The sequence below is a fragment of the Onychomys torridus genome, chromosome 5, assembly GCF_903995425.1.
Source record: "Onychomys torridus chromosome 5, mOncTor1.1, whole genome shotgun sequence".
Classification (NCBI taxonomy): domain Eukaryota; kingdom Metazoa; phylum Chordata; class Mammalia; order Rodentia; family Cricetidae; genus Onychomys; species Onychomys torridus.
In genome coordinates, this window is record NC_050447.1 from 96,612,630 (window position 1) to 96,632,826 (window position 20,197).

The 20,197-nt window shown below is 40.1% G+C and overlaps 1 protein-coding gene across 1 annotated transcript; it reads right to left on the minus strand.

The window, feature by feature from the left end:
• Nucleotides 1-2,248: 2,248 nt before the first annotated feature.
• LOC118583702 (olfactory receptor 2W3-like) lies at nt 2,249-3,185 on the minus strand. Its single transcript, XM_036187304.1, has one exon. The coding sequence runs from the start codon at nt 3,167-3,169 to the stop codon at nt 2,249-2,251; it is 921 nt and encodes a 306-aa protein (XP_036043197.1). The 5' UTR covers nt 3,170-3,185.
• Nucleotides 3,186-20,197: the final 17,012 nt, after the last annotated feature.

Sequence of the window (20,197 nt, forward strand, 5' to 3'; positions counted from 1 at the left end):
AGAACAGAGAGGGGCACACCTGGGGCAAGAACCCAGGCAGCGGCCAGACAGACAGACAGACATGAGAAACAGTGAAAGTAAGACAAACAGAAAGAAAGAAAAGGTGAAAAGCCTCAAGGCAAAAGGCAGATAAAGAGAAAGAGGTTAATTTATAAAAGCTAGGCCAAGCATTCATAATTAATGAGAAGTCTCTGTGTCATGATTTGGGAGCTGGTTGGTGGCCCAAAAAGAAAAAGCCTGGTGCAGTTGTCAGACTTTTCTTTGAGCCTCCATCTCACAGATAATGACACAGAGACTTATTTATTATGAAAGCTTGGCCTTAGCTTAGGCTTTCCCCCAACTAGCTTTTATAGCTTAAATTAACCTCTTTCTATTAATCTACATTTTGCCATGTGGCTTGGTTACTTCTGCTCTGCTCTGTATGTCCAACTTCTTCGGTGTCACCCCACTGGCATCTCTTATACACCTAGATTCATCCCAAGTTCCTCTCTCTGCCTACAAGTCCCACCTGTTCTCTCCTGCCTAGCTATTGTTCATTCAGTTCCTTTATAAACAATCAAAGTAACACATCTTCACACAGTGTAAAGAAATAGTCCCCAACAAAAGTTCCTTAATGAAAACTGGTTTTCAAAGAATGAGAACTCCTGATACATCAAGTCACTTGTGATAAATAATTAGTCTTGTGACTTGTGGTGTTTGGGGTGCCATTTCCTAATCTGTAAAACCAAAGGATGCAAAATGGATGATTGGTTTTTTAAAACAAGACCATATCAAAATCAAACATGGAGCTTTTATAACACAATAATTCCTATACTCATTAAACTTCAGAATTTCTGTGTTTCAAAGTTGGAAAAATATATAGGTAACTTAATGCATCAGATCAAAGACACACTATTTAACTTTTTGTTTTGTTTTTATAAAGCAGGGTCTTATGTAGCTCAGGCTTACTCTGAACTCCCCATGCAGCTGAGGATTACCCTGAACTCCTGATTCTTTCATCTACCTCACAATTGTTAGGATTATAGTCACATGCCACCACACACTGCTTAGTTAAAAATTTTAAGTTAAGAAAGACACAGGGATCACCCAATGACAGAGAAATGGATGAGATCTACATGAACAACCTGGATGACAGTGGGAGTAATGAAGGGCAAGGTTTGAGGGAAAGAAAGCTTAGGGGAGCAGGAGATCCCAGCTGGATCAAGAACAGAAAGGGAGAACAAGGAATAACAGGCCATGATAAATGAAGACCACATGAGAACAGGAATAGGCAGAGTGCTGGAGAGGTCCCCAGAAATCCACAATGATACATCCTCTGTAGACTACTGGCAATGGTCGAAAGAAAGCCTGATCTGACCTAATCTGGTGATCAGATGGCCAAACACCCTGACGGTCGTGTTAGAACTCTCATCCAATAACTGATGGAAGTGGATGCAGAGATCCTCAGCCAGGCCCCAGGTGGAGCTCCAGGAGTCCAAGTGTCGAGAAGGAGGAGGGACTTCAAGAGCATGAATTGTTGAGACCAAGATTGGAAAAGCTCAGGGACAAATAGCCAAACAAATGGAAGCACATGAATTATGAACCAAAGGCTGTGAAGCCCCCAGCTGGATCAGGCCCTCTGGATAAGTGAGACAATTGAATAGCTTGAACTGTTTGGGAGGCATCCAGGCTATGGGACCGGGACCTGTCCTTAGTGCATGAGCTGGCTGTTTGGAACCTGGGGCTTACACAGGGACACTTTGCTCAGCCTGGAAGGAGGGTACTGAACCTGCCTGTACTGAATTCACCAGGTTTAAATGAATTCCCAGGGGAGTCTTGGCCCTGGAGGAGATGGGAATGGAGGGGAGGGGCTGGAGGGAAGGTGGGGGCGGGGATGGGAGTGGGGAGGACAGGGGAACCCATGGCTGATGTGTAAAATTAAAACACAAATATAATAAGTATCAAAAAAAGAAATGTATATATATATATATACACAGAATCTATATATAGATTCATGATTTTGGCTGACTTTTAAGCAGACCAGACCAACTTAGAAGGGAAAAGAACACAAGATGTTTTATGGTCCAAGTCTCACCCATCATGTAGTGAATAATTAGCATCTAATTGAGGTTGTACAATGCATACTCCCAAGTCTCACCAATGGCGGGTTTATTGGACAAGCAAAGGTATTTGGGTGAATTTTAAGCTTTCTACTTGTTACATCTTTGTGTTAAGTGGAAGAAACAACTTTAGGGGAAGGTCTTTCACCTTATTTCCTAGTCACAAGTCTTTTCAGTGCTCCCTTTACATCCTTGTTTCTGAGTGTATAGATGACGGGGTTCAACATGGGCGTTACCAAGTTGTAAAAGAGGGTCAGAAATTTCCCTTGGTCCTGAGAAGCTTTGTGTCCCGGCTGCATATACATATAGACGATATTCCCATAAAACAAGGAGACTACAGTGAGGTGGGACCCACACGTATTGAAAGCCTTCCTCCTTCCTGAGGCAGACTTGATCCTCATCACTGCCAGAGCAATGTAGCCATAGGAAACCAGGATGAGAGTCAGGGGCGCCAGCACGATTACCACCGATAAAAAGAAAACAGTGCTTTCCACAGCCACAGTATCCACACAGGCAATTTTTATCAGAGCTGGCATCTCACACAGGAAGTGCCTCACCTGACATCTGCCACATCGTGGCAGCTTCATGGTGACAGGAGACATGACCAGGGAGTTGAGGAGTCCAACACTCCAGGCCACAGACACCAACTTCCAGCAGAGCTGAGAATGCATGATGACTGAGTAGTGAAGAGGCTTGCAGATTGCCGTGAATCGGTCGTAAGCCATGACAGCCAGCAAAACACACTCAGTGCCTCCGAGGCCTAGAAACATGAACAGCTGGACTGCACAGCCAGTGTAACTGATGGTCTTGTCCTGGCCTCCCAAGTTGAAGAGCAGCTGAGGGATGGAACTGGTAGTGAAGCAGAGATCCAGGAAGGATAAGTTGGTGAGGAAGAAGTACATGGGAGTGTGGAGGCAGGGGTCCAGATGGGAAACTAAGATAATGACAATGTTGCCCACTAAAGTCACGAGGTAGAAGACGAGGACAAACACGAAGAGAATGGACTCTAGCCTGGGTCTGTCTGAGAAGCCCAGCAAGATGAACTGTTCCTGGCAGCTCTGGTTGATCATGTTATCAGTGGTTAGCACATGCCTGCAGGAAAGCCATGGGAAACACATCAAGTCATGAGAGACAAGCAAAGTCATCTGTGGAGGGACAGGATCCCAAAGAATCACACATCATTTCACTATTCCGAGAAGACCTAAACAATATCTCCTAGAGATAATATTCTTATTGGCTTTTTTTTTTCCTTTTTTTTTTTGGATACCAAAGAAATATGGCACATTATAGAATATTTGAACAACACAGATGTATAGAAGGAACAGGAAAAGATGACTGATTCTCCTGAATAGACTGCTGCTGCATTATTGATGCATTTCCTTTTAGTCTTTTCTTAGGTGCACATATAACATACATAAACTCATAGTGTGTTTAAAATTTCATTGTCTAATTTTCTTTTTGAAAAGATTTATTGTGTGTGTGTTTATGTTTGCCTACATGTATGTAAGTGCTTACCTGTGTGTAGTTTCCTACACACAGGTAAGAAGGTGATCTGCCATGTGCATAGTAGGAACCAAACCTGGCTCCAAACTTCTGAATCATCTCTTCAGACTCATGTCTGAATTTTCCTTCATTTAATACTGTATCAGAGAATTTGCCTTAGTTTTAAAATTCCACAAAAAACCAGTATTTGGTAATTCTATCACTGCATTACTTTTTCTTGGTAGTTGTTCACCAAGAATGTTTCATATATATATTTAAGATCTAAATAGTTTATGGATATGCCTATTTTATTGTGCTCTTTCTCCTAAATATATGATAAATGCTTGATTCAAAAAAGATATATTGTTCAAGTGTGACATCATTTGTGGAGAGGTGGGTAAATTCTTCATACTTACAAGCTTTCTGGATTTGAGAAAACATTATTTTGTCACTGAACTCGCATGCCAGAGGTTCTATACAAATTTATCAACAGAGCTCAAAAGCTGTTTTTGGCATAATGAAACCAGGAATAGTGTCTGATTTCATTTTATTTGCTAGAACTGAAGGAATAGCCTTTCGATTTACTAGTTAAATACACGGCAATATACAAATTCTTCTGAAAATGGATTCTACTTTACCTTTTTTATGCCATTCTTATTCTCTCTTCTTATAAATACACATTCACCTATATTATTATAAACCTACAAATTTATAGAAACATAATGATGCAAAGTTTTCAGTCACTATTATATGTTAATCATTTCTTCGCTTTATGAATGAACATACAGTTCTTATAGGTTGAATTTTAATGGACACTTTTTTTGAGACAGGAATTCACTGTGTAGCCCTGGCTAGATTGGAACTCAGCTTATAGACCAGGCTGGCTTTTAACTCACAGATATCAACCTGCCTCTGCCACCGGAGAGCCAGGCTTGGAGGCATGTGCCACCACAATCTGCCAATGCTTAGAATTTTAAAATGACAGATGTTTCCAAATAAGCTTGACTTAGAGATTTTAATACATTCCCAGAGACTGCTACCATGTTATCTTGAAAAATAACAGACCTTTTCCAATAAGAGAGAGCTATTTGTCAAATAAAAAATCCAGGGAAATCATTCTTTTGTATTTCAAACTACTGATTAAATTCAAAGCCACAGATCTAGATTTTATAAATCTTTAAATCCATTTAGCTTCCTCTGAAGTATCAAAGAAATGACCCAAATTAAGACACAGGAAGACAATTCAACGACTTGCTATATAGTGAGTTATTACTCAACACCTTGCATTAGGAAAGTTCTTTCCAGCTCCTAACCAGAGAAAGTGGTGCAGAAGCCAGAGAAATTTTTTTCAATAGTCTATTAAATTAAATGACAAGTTCATTGCTTTGTGAGGTTTACATGATGTTAGAGTGTTCAGTGTGGTCTCTTCCAGTTAGAGAACTTTATGGTTCCACTAATAACTACTCTAACTAGTAGCCATGACTAGTTCTTTCTACATAAATCATAATTTCTAGTCATGTAAGTAAAAAAAAAATCTCACATATCCTGCTGTTCCCACACAGTCATTTACATTTATAAAGTGTCTTGCACACAATAAACCATGCTACAGATAGCAGTGGTGACTATGATAGACAGGAAAGACAGGTCTGTGTTGTTTATTATCCATCAATAGGAGGCCCTGTCCCACGGTATAGGACATAATCTGGACAGTGGTAGCAGCAAAGACTGGCTGATCTTGGTCAGCTTAAATTAGTTACAACTGGCTAGGGGTGGTGGCACATGCCTTTGATTCCAGCATTTGGGAGACAGAGGCAGGGGGATCTCAGTGAGTTAGAGTCCAGCCTGGTTTCCAGAGTGAGTTCCAGGAGCTGCTACATAGAGAAACCCTGTCTCAATAATGATGATGATGATGATGATGATGATGATGATGATAATAATAATAATAGTTATTATTAACTACTGTAAGTGGTTAGAGAAGAAAATTTTGTGTGGAAGTTACATTCTAAATGATCTCAAAAGGTCCCTGCTGGTTAAGTGTTAATGCAGCTTTAGGTCAGAGAAATCCAGATTATCCTTCAAAATATACAGTTCAAACTTTGGAGCAGATTTATATTGACAAATATAAATATTCAGCAAATATTTGTCAGTTTCCTGTTATATATCCATGTTAGAGATACAATAATTATTAAAATAGATAGTAACTTACCTCATTGATTTATAGACTACTGGGAGAAAGAAATTAATCAAAACTTGCAAAAAAGAATGTATGGTGACTGTCATTTTCATTGTGCCTTTATTAAGTGCTGAGTGGTGATCTTTCTGGAACTGCAGTATTTAGCCTCATTCATGAATTTTTAGGACACAGGTATTAAGTGATTTACCATTGTGCTGTGGATATCGTTCTGTGTAAATAAAATGCTGATTGGCCAGTAGCCAGGCAGGAAGTATAGGTGGGACAAGCAGAGAAGAGAATTCTGGGAACAGGAAGGTGGGGAGAGAGACTGGCCAGCTGCCGCCATGACAAGCCAGATGTAAGGTACAGGCAAGCCACGAGCCATGTGGCAAGCTATAGATTAATAGAAATGGGTTAATTTAAGATAGAAGAAGTAGATAACAAGAAGCCTGCCACGGCCATACAGTTTATAAGTAGTATAAGTGTCTGAGTGATTATTTTATACGTGGGTTGTGGGACCTCCGGGGCTTGGTGGCACCTGGAGAGAAGCTCTCAAGCTACACCAATGTGTGCACAGCTGGAAGTTATAGATGTGACATTTGAACACAGGCCTGTTTGACTTGAAAGCCACATTTTGATAAACCAGAAAAAAATGTATTAAATAGTAGTACAACTGAAGCATTAATCAATGATTATTTAATTAATTTACAATTGGTTAATTATTAATTAGTCCTTCAACCCTTAATGGGTTCCATTAAGGCGAGCAGAGCACTCTGAGTACTTCACTTGATGGTTTCTTTGAATTGTCTCTAAAACTTGTTTTCTAAGGCAAATAAAGGATACATAAATATTAATTCTGAAATTGCCGTATTTAAAGGAAAAAATCCCATGCTGGAATGAGAGAACTGACTGCCATAAGTTGTCCTCTGACCTCCAAATGCACACCATGGCATGTGTGTAACTATACATCTGACCTCTGCATGCACACTTTGGCATTTATGTACCTATTCATTCACACCAATGCAATAAATGAATGTAGAAAAAATTAAAAAAAAATTCACGTATAATTTTTTTGTGTGGTTCTGGTTATTGAGTTCAGAGCTTCATGTTCAGTAGACCAGCCTCCCAGCCTTGTAGATGAAATCTGCAAACACTCCAAGCAATATTTCCAGGTCAAATACATATCACAGGCAGTAGAGGATGGTGCATGGTGGGTGTTGTGCACACTATTGGTCTTTCCCTTTACTTACTGAGTACTAGTTATCTTTAGATAGTAGGTGAGTAGTATGTGCTCAGAATTTTCTCTAAAAATATTTACTAATCAGAGTCTTTATCAGTGATAGGTTTGGAAATGTTGAAGAACTGAGATCACTTTTGACAAGGCAGGAGTTAATTACCAGCAAGTGTATGATATGATAGGAGGCGAAGCAAAAATGGAAGTGAGAGAGGCAGGAAACAGCTGCAGATGTGTTGAACAAAGTATAGCTATTTAAGCGTATCATGTAAGTCATGCAATCAAAGAAAGTGTGTTAATAGTAAAACTTCCCCTATTACTAATTATGACTCAGCAGCAGATACTAAGGTTGGTAGACTAAAGGAATCAAGATACATACTTAGAGCTATTAACACCAACAAGACATGATGACAAAATTTTTGTTCTCAGGGTTTACATTTTGGTGTCAGAAGGTGCTACATAAAACTTTTCCTTTCAATGATAGATTTTCTATTCTTATTATTACATTAACTCTTACCTGTATTGCTTTGACAAAACATGTATTTTAAAATTAATGTAGTAACTTAGATAAGCATATATGTCTATAAAATGTATAGTCCAGAGCAGTATAATATGACAAGCTTTACAAAATGCAAGTGAATGTTTTTCAGATCCAGACAGGTTTTAACCATGTTTTTTTCCTCACTAATTGAATGACCCTGAAGTTACTTAACTGCAACATTCTCAATTTTCTTACCTGTGAAATAGGAAAGGTGAAGTGCATATCTTGCAGGATTATTGTAAGGATGATATTTTATAGGAAAGCATGTTGCTCGGAACAGTAAGCTATATAGTAATCATACAATAAGGATTATTTTTTCTTTTACTCACATTAAATTGTTCTCTGCCATTTTTATTGTATTTACCAATCTATTCTAGTCCATTATATAATAAAACAAAATAAAATAAAACATTTCAAGGTTGAACTATAGAAAAGTATTAATTGCTTCCAATAAGTCAAATAAAAAACACATGACTGACACATATCTTCATGGTTTCATACTTGGACACAAAACATACATTATTTTAAGTGATATCATCCTTTCCACTAGACTCAAGAACCTTTCAAGGCTGTTGATTACCAAATCAACAATTAAAGTTTTATGCTGAAGTGCAGACATGGATATTCACCCCTTTATTGAGAGACAAACAGATGGTCAAGAAAGGGTCAGTGGTAATTGCCCCAGCTTGAGGGGGTATCATTTTGGATCCCAGAAATGATACTGAATAGCCGAGAGACTGTGAAAAAGTTACTGAAATATTCTGTGCCTCAAATGTATTATCTGTAAAATGGGCATACTGACAGTTCTTATTTTGAGAACCTTTTGGAGAACTAAGCAATTTAATATTTGTCATGCTAATATTTAGGTTAAGAAGGCACGCATCAAATAAAATAAATGTATTCTCTCAATTTGTTGACTCATTTATTAGGACTTTGCCACGCTCTAGGCAAATTTGAATCTAGATGTGCCCACCTTTATACTAACCCAGGGTTCATCACTAAAGTGAAAGGAAATTGCTAGGTTCAGGAGACTGAACAATTTTAAAAGAAGTATGAGAATTTGGGCATGAAATCTGTCCTGATATCTAAGATCATGGGATGGGATGTGTTATGGATGTATTGACTTGGCAAATGTCACCTACCAATCTGGGAAGACAATAAAGAGTAGCAGACCAGTCTACTTGAGCCAGTGGCTCTCAACCTTCCTAATGCTGTGACCCTTTAACACAGTTCCTCAAGTTGTGGTACCCCCCACCCACTATAAGATGATTTTCGTTGCTTCTTTATAACTGTAATTTTGATACTGTTATGAGTTGTAATGTGAATATCTGATGTGCAGCCCCTGTGAACCTCATAGGGGTCATGACCCACAGATTGAGAACCACCGACTTTAACTCAGTCTAGCTGTATTGAAAGATAATCCTAGGCAAATTATATATTTAAAAAAGTTTTGGCCTTTATTATCTGCCTAGTAAGACCAACTACTCAGAGTCATTTTAATTACTGTAGATCTATTTCTGGTATTATTCTTGACCATCTGCTGGGATTTAATGAGACTTACCCTAGCATTTTGCATGTAATGTTTGTGGTGGTCCTCTCCAAACATCTGTGTTACCAAAGCAGTTCACTGAAACCAGACTGTGAGGTCCCCAGGGCTTCTAACTCGAGTAAGTTTTTGGCCTATAATTACTAACAGTAGAGAAGTGGAGAAAAATGTATTTCAAGCTTCCTTTCACCTGAGCATTAATCCTCTCCTACAATCCCATCTCTTCTCTTTTCCTGCCCCATAGCAACAAGTGAGAATGCTTTCCTTTCTCAAGTTTTACTTTTTTTTTTTTGCCAGTAACTTCTGATTTAAACAAAATAATTTGTTTGTTTTTTCTATCGCCGTCATTTTCAACAGCTTCTAACAGTTTAAACAACTGTAGGTATCCTATTTGTACAGTATGAGAGACAGAAGCGTCTGAAGAAAGCAGCACACGAGTGTCCACAACGGATAACTGGCGTGATGCCACGCCGGGGGGAAACAGGACAAACAGGACGGGTGTGGTTCTGAGCCTCCTCAGAGTGGGATCGAAAGAAGGACAAGACAAGTATGGTGGAAAGTGTGCACGTGGAGTACGTGCAAGGTATACAGACGGAGACAAATTATTGAAAGGCCGGGGATGGGGGATACATTCTTGGAGGACGAGCTGGCTCAGAAAAGAACTTTACCGAGAGAGGAGCAAAGGCAAGCACATCATGGGGAGATGTTGAGAAGGCTCTGTAATGTGGAGTGTGATGACCAGTGATGGTCCAGCCAAGCTGACAAGGCGCTAGAAGAAAGTGTGTGCATTGGCAGCCCGTTGTAAGTTTTGTCTTTAAAGAAAAATAATGACAGGCACAGAGTGACTTAAGGTCAGCATACGGTTAGAGTTGGAATTTAGGACTTCCTGTGCCTGTGCCTCATTGATCTGGAAATACAAGATGCCTGCTGAAACCTAAGCAAAACTGTGGCGATCTGCTGCGGAAAAAGAGCTCAGAAAGGCTGGGGAACAGGTGGCTAAGTCATACTAGAAAAAGAACCCACAGCCAGGAACACCTCTCAGGCAGGAAGGAAAGGGCTGGTGGGGCCGGCAGATTTGTCTGGTCATCGCACAGATTGGGTAACAATGGCGTTAATTTGGGAGCCAAGAGAGTACAAAATTTCTTAAAGATTCTAGATTTCTCTAACATTTCTGACTTTTCTTTTTAAAATTTATTTCCACTTTTAAATGTGTGTGTGTGTGTGTGTGTGTGTGTGTGTGTGTGTGTGTGCGCGCGCGCGCGCGATCTCCTGGATCTGGACTTACAAGCAGTTATGAACTACTCTACGTGGGTGGATCTGGACTTACAAGCAGTTATGAACTACTCTATGTGGGTGCTGGGAACACAACTCAGGTCCTGTGGAAGGGGAGCAAAAGTGCTTAACCACTGAGCCATCTCGACAAGCCTTTGTTTCTTTGAGACAGGGTCTCACACTGTAACTCAGGCGAGCCTAGAACTCAACTACTTAGCCCGGTTGGCTTTGAACTCATGACAGAACTTTTCCCTTAGCCTCCCAAATGCTAAGATTACCATGCCCAGTTCATTTCCAACTTTTCAAATCATTGATATTATTTAATATATTTTTTATGATATTTAAAGATGAACGTTAGAGAATTTTAGTATGGTATCATCATCCATATCCGGTTGATATGCAAAATTATGTCTTTTAAAATTAAAAATGTAGACAGACAGACTTTGAACTCACAAAGATGCATCGAAGGATTAGACTCATGAAGTGTGCTGTAAGACCTTCTGTAAGGTATCCTGGGATCTGAACTCTAATGATTGGAAATTCCTAAACATGATTTTGTCAATTACTTCATGTGTCTATCTAAATTCTACTTTCATGATGAGCTAACCAAGTGGTCCACAACCCTTTGGGCAATTTATTTGATATCCTGCATATCAGATATTTATATTACGATTCATAATAGTAAAATTACAGTTATGAAGTAGCAATAAAATAATTTTATGGTTTGGATCACCACAACATGAAGAACTGTATTAAAGGGTCGCAGCGTTAGGCAGGTTGCGAACCACTGATCTATCCTGTCTCTATTACTAGCTATGTTTAAGATTATGCTCCACTCTAGCATTGTTGTTCTTGGTAGATCCCTACCTACTCACTTTCTTCCCTAGCCACTTCAGAGGAACAGACCTCTGTAACAGTGCACTTAAGAACAGCTGTTCTGTTTTTATGGTTGATAGATAAATAAACCAGATGAAGAAAAACTGTTAGTTACTTTAAAAAAAAAATAAAGCAATAAGGGATTAGCATACCATTTGCCTCCTCTAATCAATATGTCAGCATTTCTTTCTTCTTCTTCTTCCTCTTTTTTTTTTTACTCTGCTCTGGGTCCTTTTCTCCTGATAATTAGTTCTAGTCTTAGGAAGCTTGCCAGTGGTCTCTGTTCTTAGGGGATATTTTCCCTTCTGTGCTTTCTTCACTTTACAACTTGCATGAGCAGATCTTACAAGATGGTCATTATGAGTGAGCACCCACTCACCAAAGAAATGCATGGTTTCCATCTACATCCTGACGTCAGAATACTTCGATTCTCAGTGATGCTGAACTCAGGCAGAGAGGCAGGATTCTCACTAAATCAGTGCCCCCTTTTCATGGGTGACGTAGCCCTGAAGCCTTTGTGGGCTTCAGCACACTCCATACCAGGAGTCTGCGAGGAGACCTAAAGACTCCTAAAGAAAGACACTGAAGTAGGAAAGACAATTTATAGCTAAAATTTTTATAAAACACAGATTGGAGAGCTAAAAATGTCTTATTCTCTTCACTGAGACCTTTGGGAATATGCGGCTCCATTGTGGCAATTAGAAAAGTTTGCTGTTCTGTCCAGAAAGAAAGACCAGTGGGACATAGCTAAGAAAACTTTTAACATCATGTTTCCTTTAGACTGTGAGCATACCTGGTGGGTAACTTACTTCGAAATAAGATATGTGCCTGTTTTAGCTTTATGAGGTTGAAGAGACCTAGCCAGGCCTGGGGCTGACTGAAAACTCTGTGCTCCTTTAGAGTCCAGAAGTACTTTTACATTTCAAATTTTTGTAATGATTTCAAATTATGATATGTATTTTATTGATCTTATTGACAAAAATGAATTCTTATCAAGAGTCAATAACCATGACAAGTGGAAACTTTTACTTGATGGAAACAGCAGTACATATTCATAGTTTGATTTAAATCTGTGTTAACTTTTTTGTTTTACGAAAAACAGCGAAGTTGGATTCCTATATGAAAATTCAGTAGGTAATTATACAAAAGCAATTGGATATTCAAGTCTGTCTCTTAGGGGGCATGTACACAGTTTTATGAATAATTTTATCAAATATTCAAAGAACAACTAATTTCCATGATAATTTCAAATCATCAAAATACAAGAAAGAAAGAAAGAAAGAAAGAAAGAAAGAAAGAAAGAAAGAAAGAAAGGAAGGAAGGAAGGAAGGAAGGAAGGAAGGAAGGAAGAAAATATATGCATCTAAAATATGCATGCTTATGTTGTTGAGTATTATTTACTGGACAGACATGTTGATATGATATATTGCTTTATAAAAGAACACAAGAAAAGCATACAAGAAACAAGACATCCTGTTTCCTATGAATCATCCTGACAGCGTTGTCAGGCTAAGATCATATAGGGCAAAAAAGTACAAGTTTTATGAATGAGTTTATTCCCAAAGCAAAGAGAGCTACAGGTACAGGATTGGGGACGTGGCTCAATTGGTGGAATACTTGCCAATACTGACAAAGCCCTGGATTTGATTCCCAGCACTATGTAATACTGCATGTGGTGATGTGCTCCTGTAACCCCAATACTCAGGAGGTAGAGACAGGAAGATCAGAAGTTCAAGGTCATCCTTTACTATGTGTAGTGAGTTTGAGGACAGCCTGGACCACATGAGACTTCAAAAAAAAATAAATAAAAAGTAGATCTAAAAATAAAATTTAATGTGTTCACAGCTTAAAAGTAAGAAAAATTGTAGGACATATATTTCTTAATAAAAACTAGTCTCCATATAAATATTTACCTTCTATCTTTACTTTCTTTGTGTGTGTGTGTGTGTATACAATTTTGTATATATAATACATACTTTATATATATATATATAAAATTTGGTATATAATTTAAAGACACAAAAATTCTTTCTTGTGTATGTGTATGCTCATGCTCATTTGTGTGTAAGGACTGGAGGTCAAGGTTGAGTGTCTTCTTCAGTTGCTCTTCACCTTACTTTATGAGACAAGGTCTCTCACTGAACCTGGAACTCCCTAATTCAATTGGCTGTCCAGCAAGCCCCAGAGATCATCCAGTCTCTGCCTCCCTTGGGCATTGCCTGTTATGAAGTTTTTTTTTTTTTTTTAAACATAGGTTCCGGGGACTCAAACTTCCCTGCACCCTGAAAAGTTAAGTCTGACACTAACTTATGAGTATAGTGTCTCAGAGTCAGAAAAACACAGGCAAGTTACAAGTTTGAATGGCACAATTAACAGATGAGGGATCAATACTGTCAACACAGAACTCAAAGTTTGCATTCCTGATGTGTCTTCCAACATCCAGAGATCATAACTTTGTTCTTGAATTACATTTGTCTTTTATGCTTTTAAGAAAGTAATTCTACAGTGAGCTTTCTGTATACTTTGCAAGTGTGAGAAAGTGAGAAAAATAAAAATAATTGAGAAAATAAAAATCCCAATCTTTAAAAATAACTATGATGACATACTTTAAAAAGCTAAACAATTTTATTACTCAAACTATTATAATTAATGATCATTCAAAACAAATAACAAATCTGTTAGTGCTGCTGTATATAAATCCTTATAAGTTCTCATGGCTCAGACATCTATTGTGAATACAGGTATAGTCACCTTGGACAAACAGTCTCCCCTTTCCCTAGTTTTTCAAAGTAGCCCACTTAGGTGTCTGTCTCACACCATCTCATCCTGGTGACTGCCTTAACTGGTTCCCTTTGCCCACTGCATAGTATGACAAGTATCTAAATGATCATCTTTGCAGAGATGAACATTTATTCACTAAGTAGACAAATTTGTGGAGACAGGAGACCAAGTCTCAAACTTACCTACCTCAGGATAGGGTTTGGGATTGTGGTGTATTAAATGAGGATCTCCCCCCCTGCCCCCCCCCCCCCCCCGTGAACTCATGTCCCCAGTTAGTAGAATTGTTTGGGAAGGATTAGGAGGTGTGACCTTGTTGAAGGAGTTATGTCAGTGGGGGAGGGCTTTTGCCCATGCCAGGTCTGCTACCTTCAGATCACACCTGTCTGCTTCCCACAATGATGATCATGGATGGTGGACCAACCCTTTACAACTGTGAACAAGGCCCCCAGTTAAATGCTTTCTTTTGTAAGAGTTGCCTTGGCCATGGTGTCTCTCCACAGCTATAGGGCACTGACTAAGACAGGTGTATTTATGGGATAAATAATGAGGGTGGGGTTGGGGGTGGGATGGGTGATCTGAGATGAGGAAGAACGAAGCAGTGAGTGGCCTGTGCTTATGGGATATGTCCTCACAGAGCCAGGTGTGACTGTGGGTACCACAATCCCAATGTTGGGAGGCTGAGGCAGGAGAATTTAAGGTTAAGGCCAGCCTGTACTATCTAGTAAAATCCTGTGTCAGTTAAGACCTTCCCAGCTTTAATAGGAGGTTTACACAGACAATGGTGGCATCAGCAGATCTAAGGTGGAGTTTCCGGCTTGTTGGCACCAAGGAGGTCGTCTACTAGACACATGTGTAGGCCCAAGGAGCATAGATGCTTTCAACAAAAGTGACCTTTAAGTCCCTAGAAAATGATTTTAAGCAACTGTTATCATCATGATTCAAATACCAGGGCACTAATAATAGAAGCTGGATTGGCTCAGCTGTCCAATCACCCAAATCAGCAATTTAAGAAGTCAACTAAAAGTAAGTGAATGCAAATAAATGCAAATGCTGTTAAATCTACAAGGTTTATTTGGGTTTTCTTTTGATTTCATGACTGCACACTGTGATACAGACATTACCCATGTGACTCATCCCTCTGATTACAATCCCTAACTGGATTGCCTGCAGCCCTCACCTTTCATTACCCTCTCTATGAAGCTCAGACCTATTTGCTTGACATCTACCAATTAGACCTCTTCAATGGAGTCTGTTTGGGGGTATACCCTCAATGCCTGTAAAGGTGTCTGGTGGCTTATCTTCCATTTGCTCGAGGAACCTTCTTACTAGGATGGATCCTCCATTCCAGTAGGTTCTGTCATGCATGCTGCCTTCCTCTGACAAGTGATAACAGCTGTTACTATTTCATGGGCTTTATTGGGTTGCCACTTCTGTGTCTCACAGACATTTACAGCTAACTTCCCTCTTAGCCAAGAATCCTAGAGGTGGTTGCCTTGGCAGGAATAACTGGACCCAAGTTGGATAAAAGCCACACTTCTGACAGTGTCAACAGATTTTCTGTGAGAGTGCCCCCATGCTATGGATTGTATTCTTAGGCATCAGGCTACCCACTAAGATAGCATATAAAAGATATACTACAAACACTAAAGAACCCTCTAGAGCCATGTCCTCAGTAGGAAGCCTGTGGGAAGGGAACAGGGAGGGGAGGGGAAGTACATCAGTTTGACCCTTGGTCCCCAGGACCACACCATGGAAAAGAAGAACCAACTTCCTCAAGTTGTCCTCTGACCTCAGTGTAGGCTGAGATGCTCCCACACACATTAACACACACAATAACAACAATGATGATTAATAATAATAATGAAATGGAAAGGTTAAATGCTTATAAGAAAAGTAAAAATGATAAACATTAGCTTTGGCAAATACTTGAGAGCTGCAGAATACATTTTAATCTTGGAAGAGAAGTCTGTTTAATTTCTATCACATGCATTTATTTATTTATTTCCATTTCAATAAAAGCTCATTATAAGGTATTTATTAATAAATTTATCCTTTGATAGTTTTGTTCATGCATGACCAATGCAGTCCGATTACTTTCACATCTACCTTGTCTCTGAGCTGGCTCCCTTCTTGTCAAAGCTCCACCCTCACCTCTGTCTCAAGCCCCTCTCTCACATTCCTGCCTTTTTGTTTTGTTTTGGGATTGACTGTGTTTAACCAGGGCCATTTGTGTGATCATGAGTTTGGAAGAGTCCATGAGTGCACAATTCAATACAGTGACTGTCTTCCCCGAAGCATACATCAGTAACCCATAGTTGATCTGGGAGGGGTGGGACATCATAAACCCTCTCCCACTGACTGTTGACAGGTCCTCCCCAACCACATGAGTCCATGACTGCAAAGGCCATCGTCATGCCCAGGAGACAATGCTTCACAGTCCTGTATGTCTCAGATCTTACATTCTTTCTGCTCCCTCTCACCATTGAAAAACTGTTTCCAGGTCATCCTCGGCTACATATTGAGTGTTAGGACAACCATGGCTACAGAGTGAGAGCCTGTCTCAAAAGAACCCAAACCAATTAAAACAAACAACAACCACCACAAAACACAATGAATACCTCAAAAGGGTAGTACCTAGAGAAAACCCTCACAATAAATGACCAATCTGTGACGTAGTTCACCACATCCTACATGACTTGGGTCCTGAACCCTGATTAGGGGTGGGCAGGAAATGAAGAAACGCCAGATACACAGACACATGTATGGAAAAGCTGGGGAGGGTAGGATGTGTGCACTCTGATGAAGGGGCATCTACTCCACTGAAACCTGGAATCTCAGTGTCTAGCCAGGGGCAGGGAATGGCTAGTCTCCACAGGAGTTGTCTTAGGTGAGCAGTCTCAGGTGATAAACTTTGGAAGGAAGAAGCTGCAGTTGCTAGTATTGATACACACTGGTCACTCAATTGCACTCAGACCCCAGAAGAAAGCTTTGCCATCCCTCTAAGCCTGACTCATACTGGGAATGGCTTTTCTAATTTCCCATGGGTCTGAGGCCCTGGAGTCCTTGGCCTGGCCATGTCCATGCCAACAATACACATTTACTCAGGGCTTTGCTCACTCGGGGTTTCCTCTGCTTCCTACAGTACTTAGAGTTTGTAAGAAACAACAAATCCCGATACCTTTTCATTTTCTTCTCTTCAAAGTGACTTTTCTCCCTTAAAACATCTGATAGACCTAGTTTCCTAGGTCCAAAATGTACTTTAGTGAAAAGGTGAGATTTGATCTGTCCAAACAAGAACATTATAGTAATTAATAACAATAATGAAATTCTAACTTTTATTACATTTTATTATTTTTGTTGTGTGTGTTGAGGGGTGCACCTGTGGAAGTCAGAGGACAACTTGCAGGAATTGGTGCTCTCTATCATGTGGGATTCAGCAGCACTTTCACCCTCTGAGCGATCTCACTGGCCTGAAACTCTAGTCTTTGAAGAACACTCCCATATAAGCCATGTAAGGCACACTTAGAAGTCATACACTCATCTTTGTTTCTGATCTCAGTGTGGTACAACTGAAGGTGAATTAGAGAGGTGTATCTATAGTAGGAACTCGAAGGTGGGCTTCCTGAGAAGGCTGCTTCTTATCACAAATACATCGTGGGAAGAATGGCTGAAAGGCATGGGGGTGGAGGCCAGATATCTAAATAGGACCAATAGAGGGAAAGAAATAGCCAACATAAATATCGATGCCAGGGTCTGTTCAGCCAGCTTCTCCCATCCCAAACATATGAAACTGTTATTCCCCTCTTCCTGTGGCTTGCTCTTCTGTCTTTCCTGATCATTCAATTCTTTGTTAGTACCAGGGAACAAATTCAGACAACCACGGACAGTACCATTATATAACCACACAAAAGAAAGAGTCAATGTGATTAATCTTAATAAAAGCTTCGTTCCAGAATTCCAGATAGTCCTTCACTTCTGAATTAAGTACAGCTTGCATCCATAATAAGTTATTTTGTCATGCACTCACCAAAGGAGAACTAAGACAAATTTGCTTATAGACTCAACTGTCTTTATTTATGTTCTCTGAAGTCATAGCAATTTCCATTCATTTTCAGTTTGTATTAGTTAATGAATTTGTATTTGGGGTATATAGTTTCAGGTAGCCTGGGTCAGAATCAAACTATATAGCCAAAGACAGTTCTGAATGCCTGATCCTCCTGCCTTCACCTCTTGGGTTCTGGGATTGCAGGAGTGTATCACACCACCCGACCTGTATACAGCAGTATCTGTTTTATAAACATAGAATGGAGGCTGACAGTTGGGCAAGAGCAGAGCAGGGCATTTTGAAAAGTCAGAACAAGGAAACAGCATTAAAAAAAAAAAATGAAGGCTGCTAACACTAGATTATTCATTTTATGTTACCGGCAGAGTTTGGCTCTTTTGTGGTTCCCCCATGGTCTATATGGTGCAGGCAAGGACCCTGGGATGGTGTCTTAAGTACTTTTGTAGTGATGTAATAAAACACCCTGACCAAGGCAACTTATAGTATAAAAGGTTTATCTGGACTACAGTTCCAGAGGGGTAAGAGTCCATAACTACTGTGGTGGGCAAGTGAGGTACGTGGGACACCAAGCAGAGAGCTCACCGGCAGTGGCACACTTCCTCCAGCAAGGGCCACATCTTCTAAGCCACCTAGAACAGCACCAACAACTGGGGACCCTGTATATAAATGCTTGAGACTTACGGGAGATATGTGCTATTCTTGGGATGGGGTAACCTCCAAACGGTGGGCCCTAGTGGGAGGTCTTTAAATGGTAGTGTGTGCACTCTTGGAGGGGACAGTGGGCTTGGGAGAGTCCCCTTTCTGCCTTTTGCTTCCCACTAGGTGAGCTGTTTCTCTGATTCTTACGCTTCCCTTGTGATGTTTGCAGGCAAATGGATGGATCTAGAAAAAAATCATCCTCAGTGAGGTAACCCAGACTCAGAAAGACAAACATGGTATGTACTCACTCATAGGAGGATACTAGATGTAAAACATAGACGACTAGACTGCTACTCACAACTTGAGGGAGGCTACCTAAAAAACAGGACCCTAAGACACAGGGATCGCCCAATGACATAGAAATGGATGAGATCTACATGAACCACCTGGACGACAGTGGGAGTAATGAAGGGCAAGGTTCAAGGGAAAGAGAGCTTAGGGGAGCAGGAGATCCCAGCTGGATCAAGAACATAATGGGAGAACAAGGAATAAAAGACCATGATAAATGAAGACCAAATGAAGAAGCAAAGTTCTAGAGAGGTCCCTAGAAATCCACAATGATACATCCATTGTAGACTACTGGCAATAGTCGAGAGAAAGCCTGAACTGACTTAGTCTGGTGATCGGATGGTCAAACACCCTAACTGTTGTGCTGGAACTCTCATCTAATAACTGATGGAAGTGGATGCAGAGATCCTCGGCCAGGCCCCAGGTGGAGCTCCAGGACTCCAATTGTCGAGAAAGAGGAGGGATTGTAAGAGTGTGAATTGTTGAGACCAAGATTGGAAAAAGCACAGGGACAAATAGCCAAACTAATGCAAACAAATGAATTATGAACCAAAAGATGTGGAGCCCCCAACTGGATCAGGCCCTCTGGATAAGTGAGCCAATTGAATAGCTTGAACTGTTTGGGAGGCACACAGGCAGTGGGACCTGGACCTGTCCTTAGTGCATGAGCTGGCTGTTTGGAACCTGGGGCATATGTGGGGACACTTTGCTCAGCCTGGAAGGAGGGGACTGGACCTGCCTGTACTGAATCTACCAGGTTGAGCTGAATCCCAGGGGAGTCTTGGCCTTGGAGAAGATGGGAATGGAGGGGAGAGGATGGGGGTGGGCGCAGGAGGGGGGAGGACAGGGGGACCCATGGCTGATGTGTAAAATTAAAACACAAATATAATTTTAAAATGTCTATAAAATAAATTATATAATACCTAAACCAAATAAATAAATAAATAAAGTGATGGAGTAAACCAGTCATGAACTGAAGCCATTAGTCCAAATAAACCCATTCTCTTTCTGTGTTGATTGTCTTGGGCTTCATAGTCACAAAAAAGTGATTGATATGTTATTTTTTGTAGGGGTTAATGCAGAATGGATGCCTAATGCTCATTCAGATCGATGGGACATTTGTGGTTTCAGAAAAATATGGAC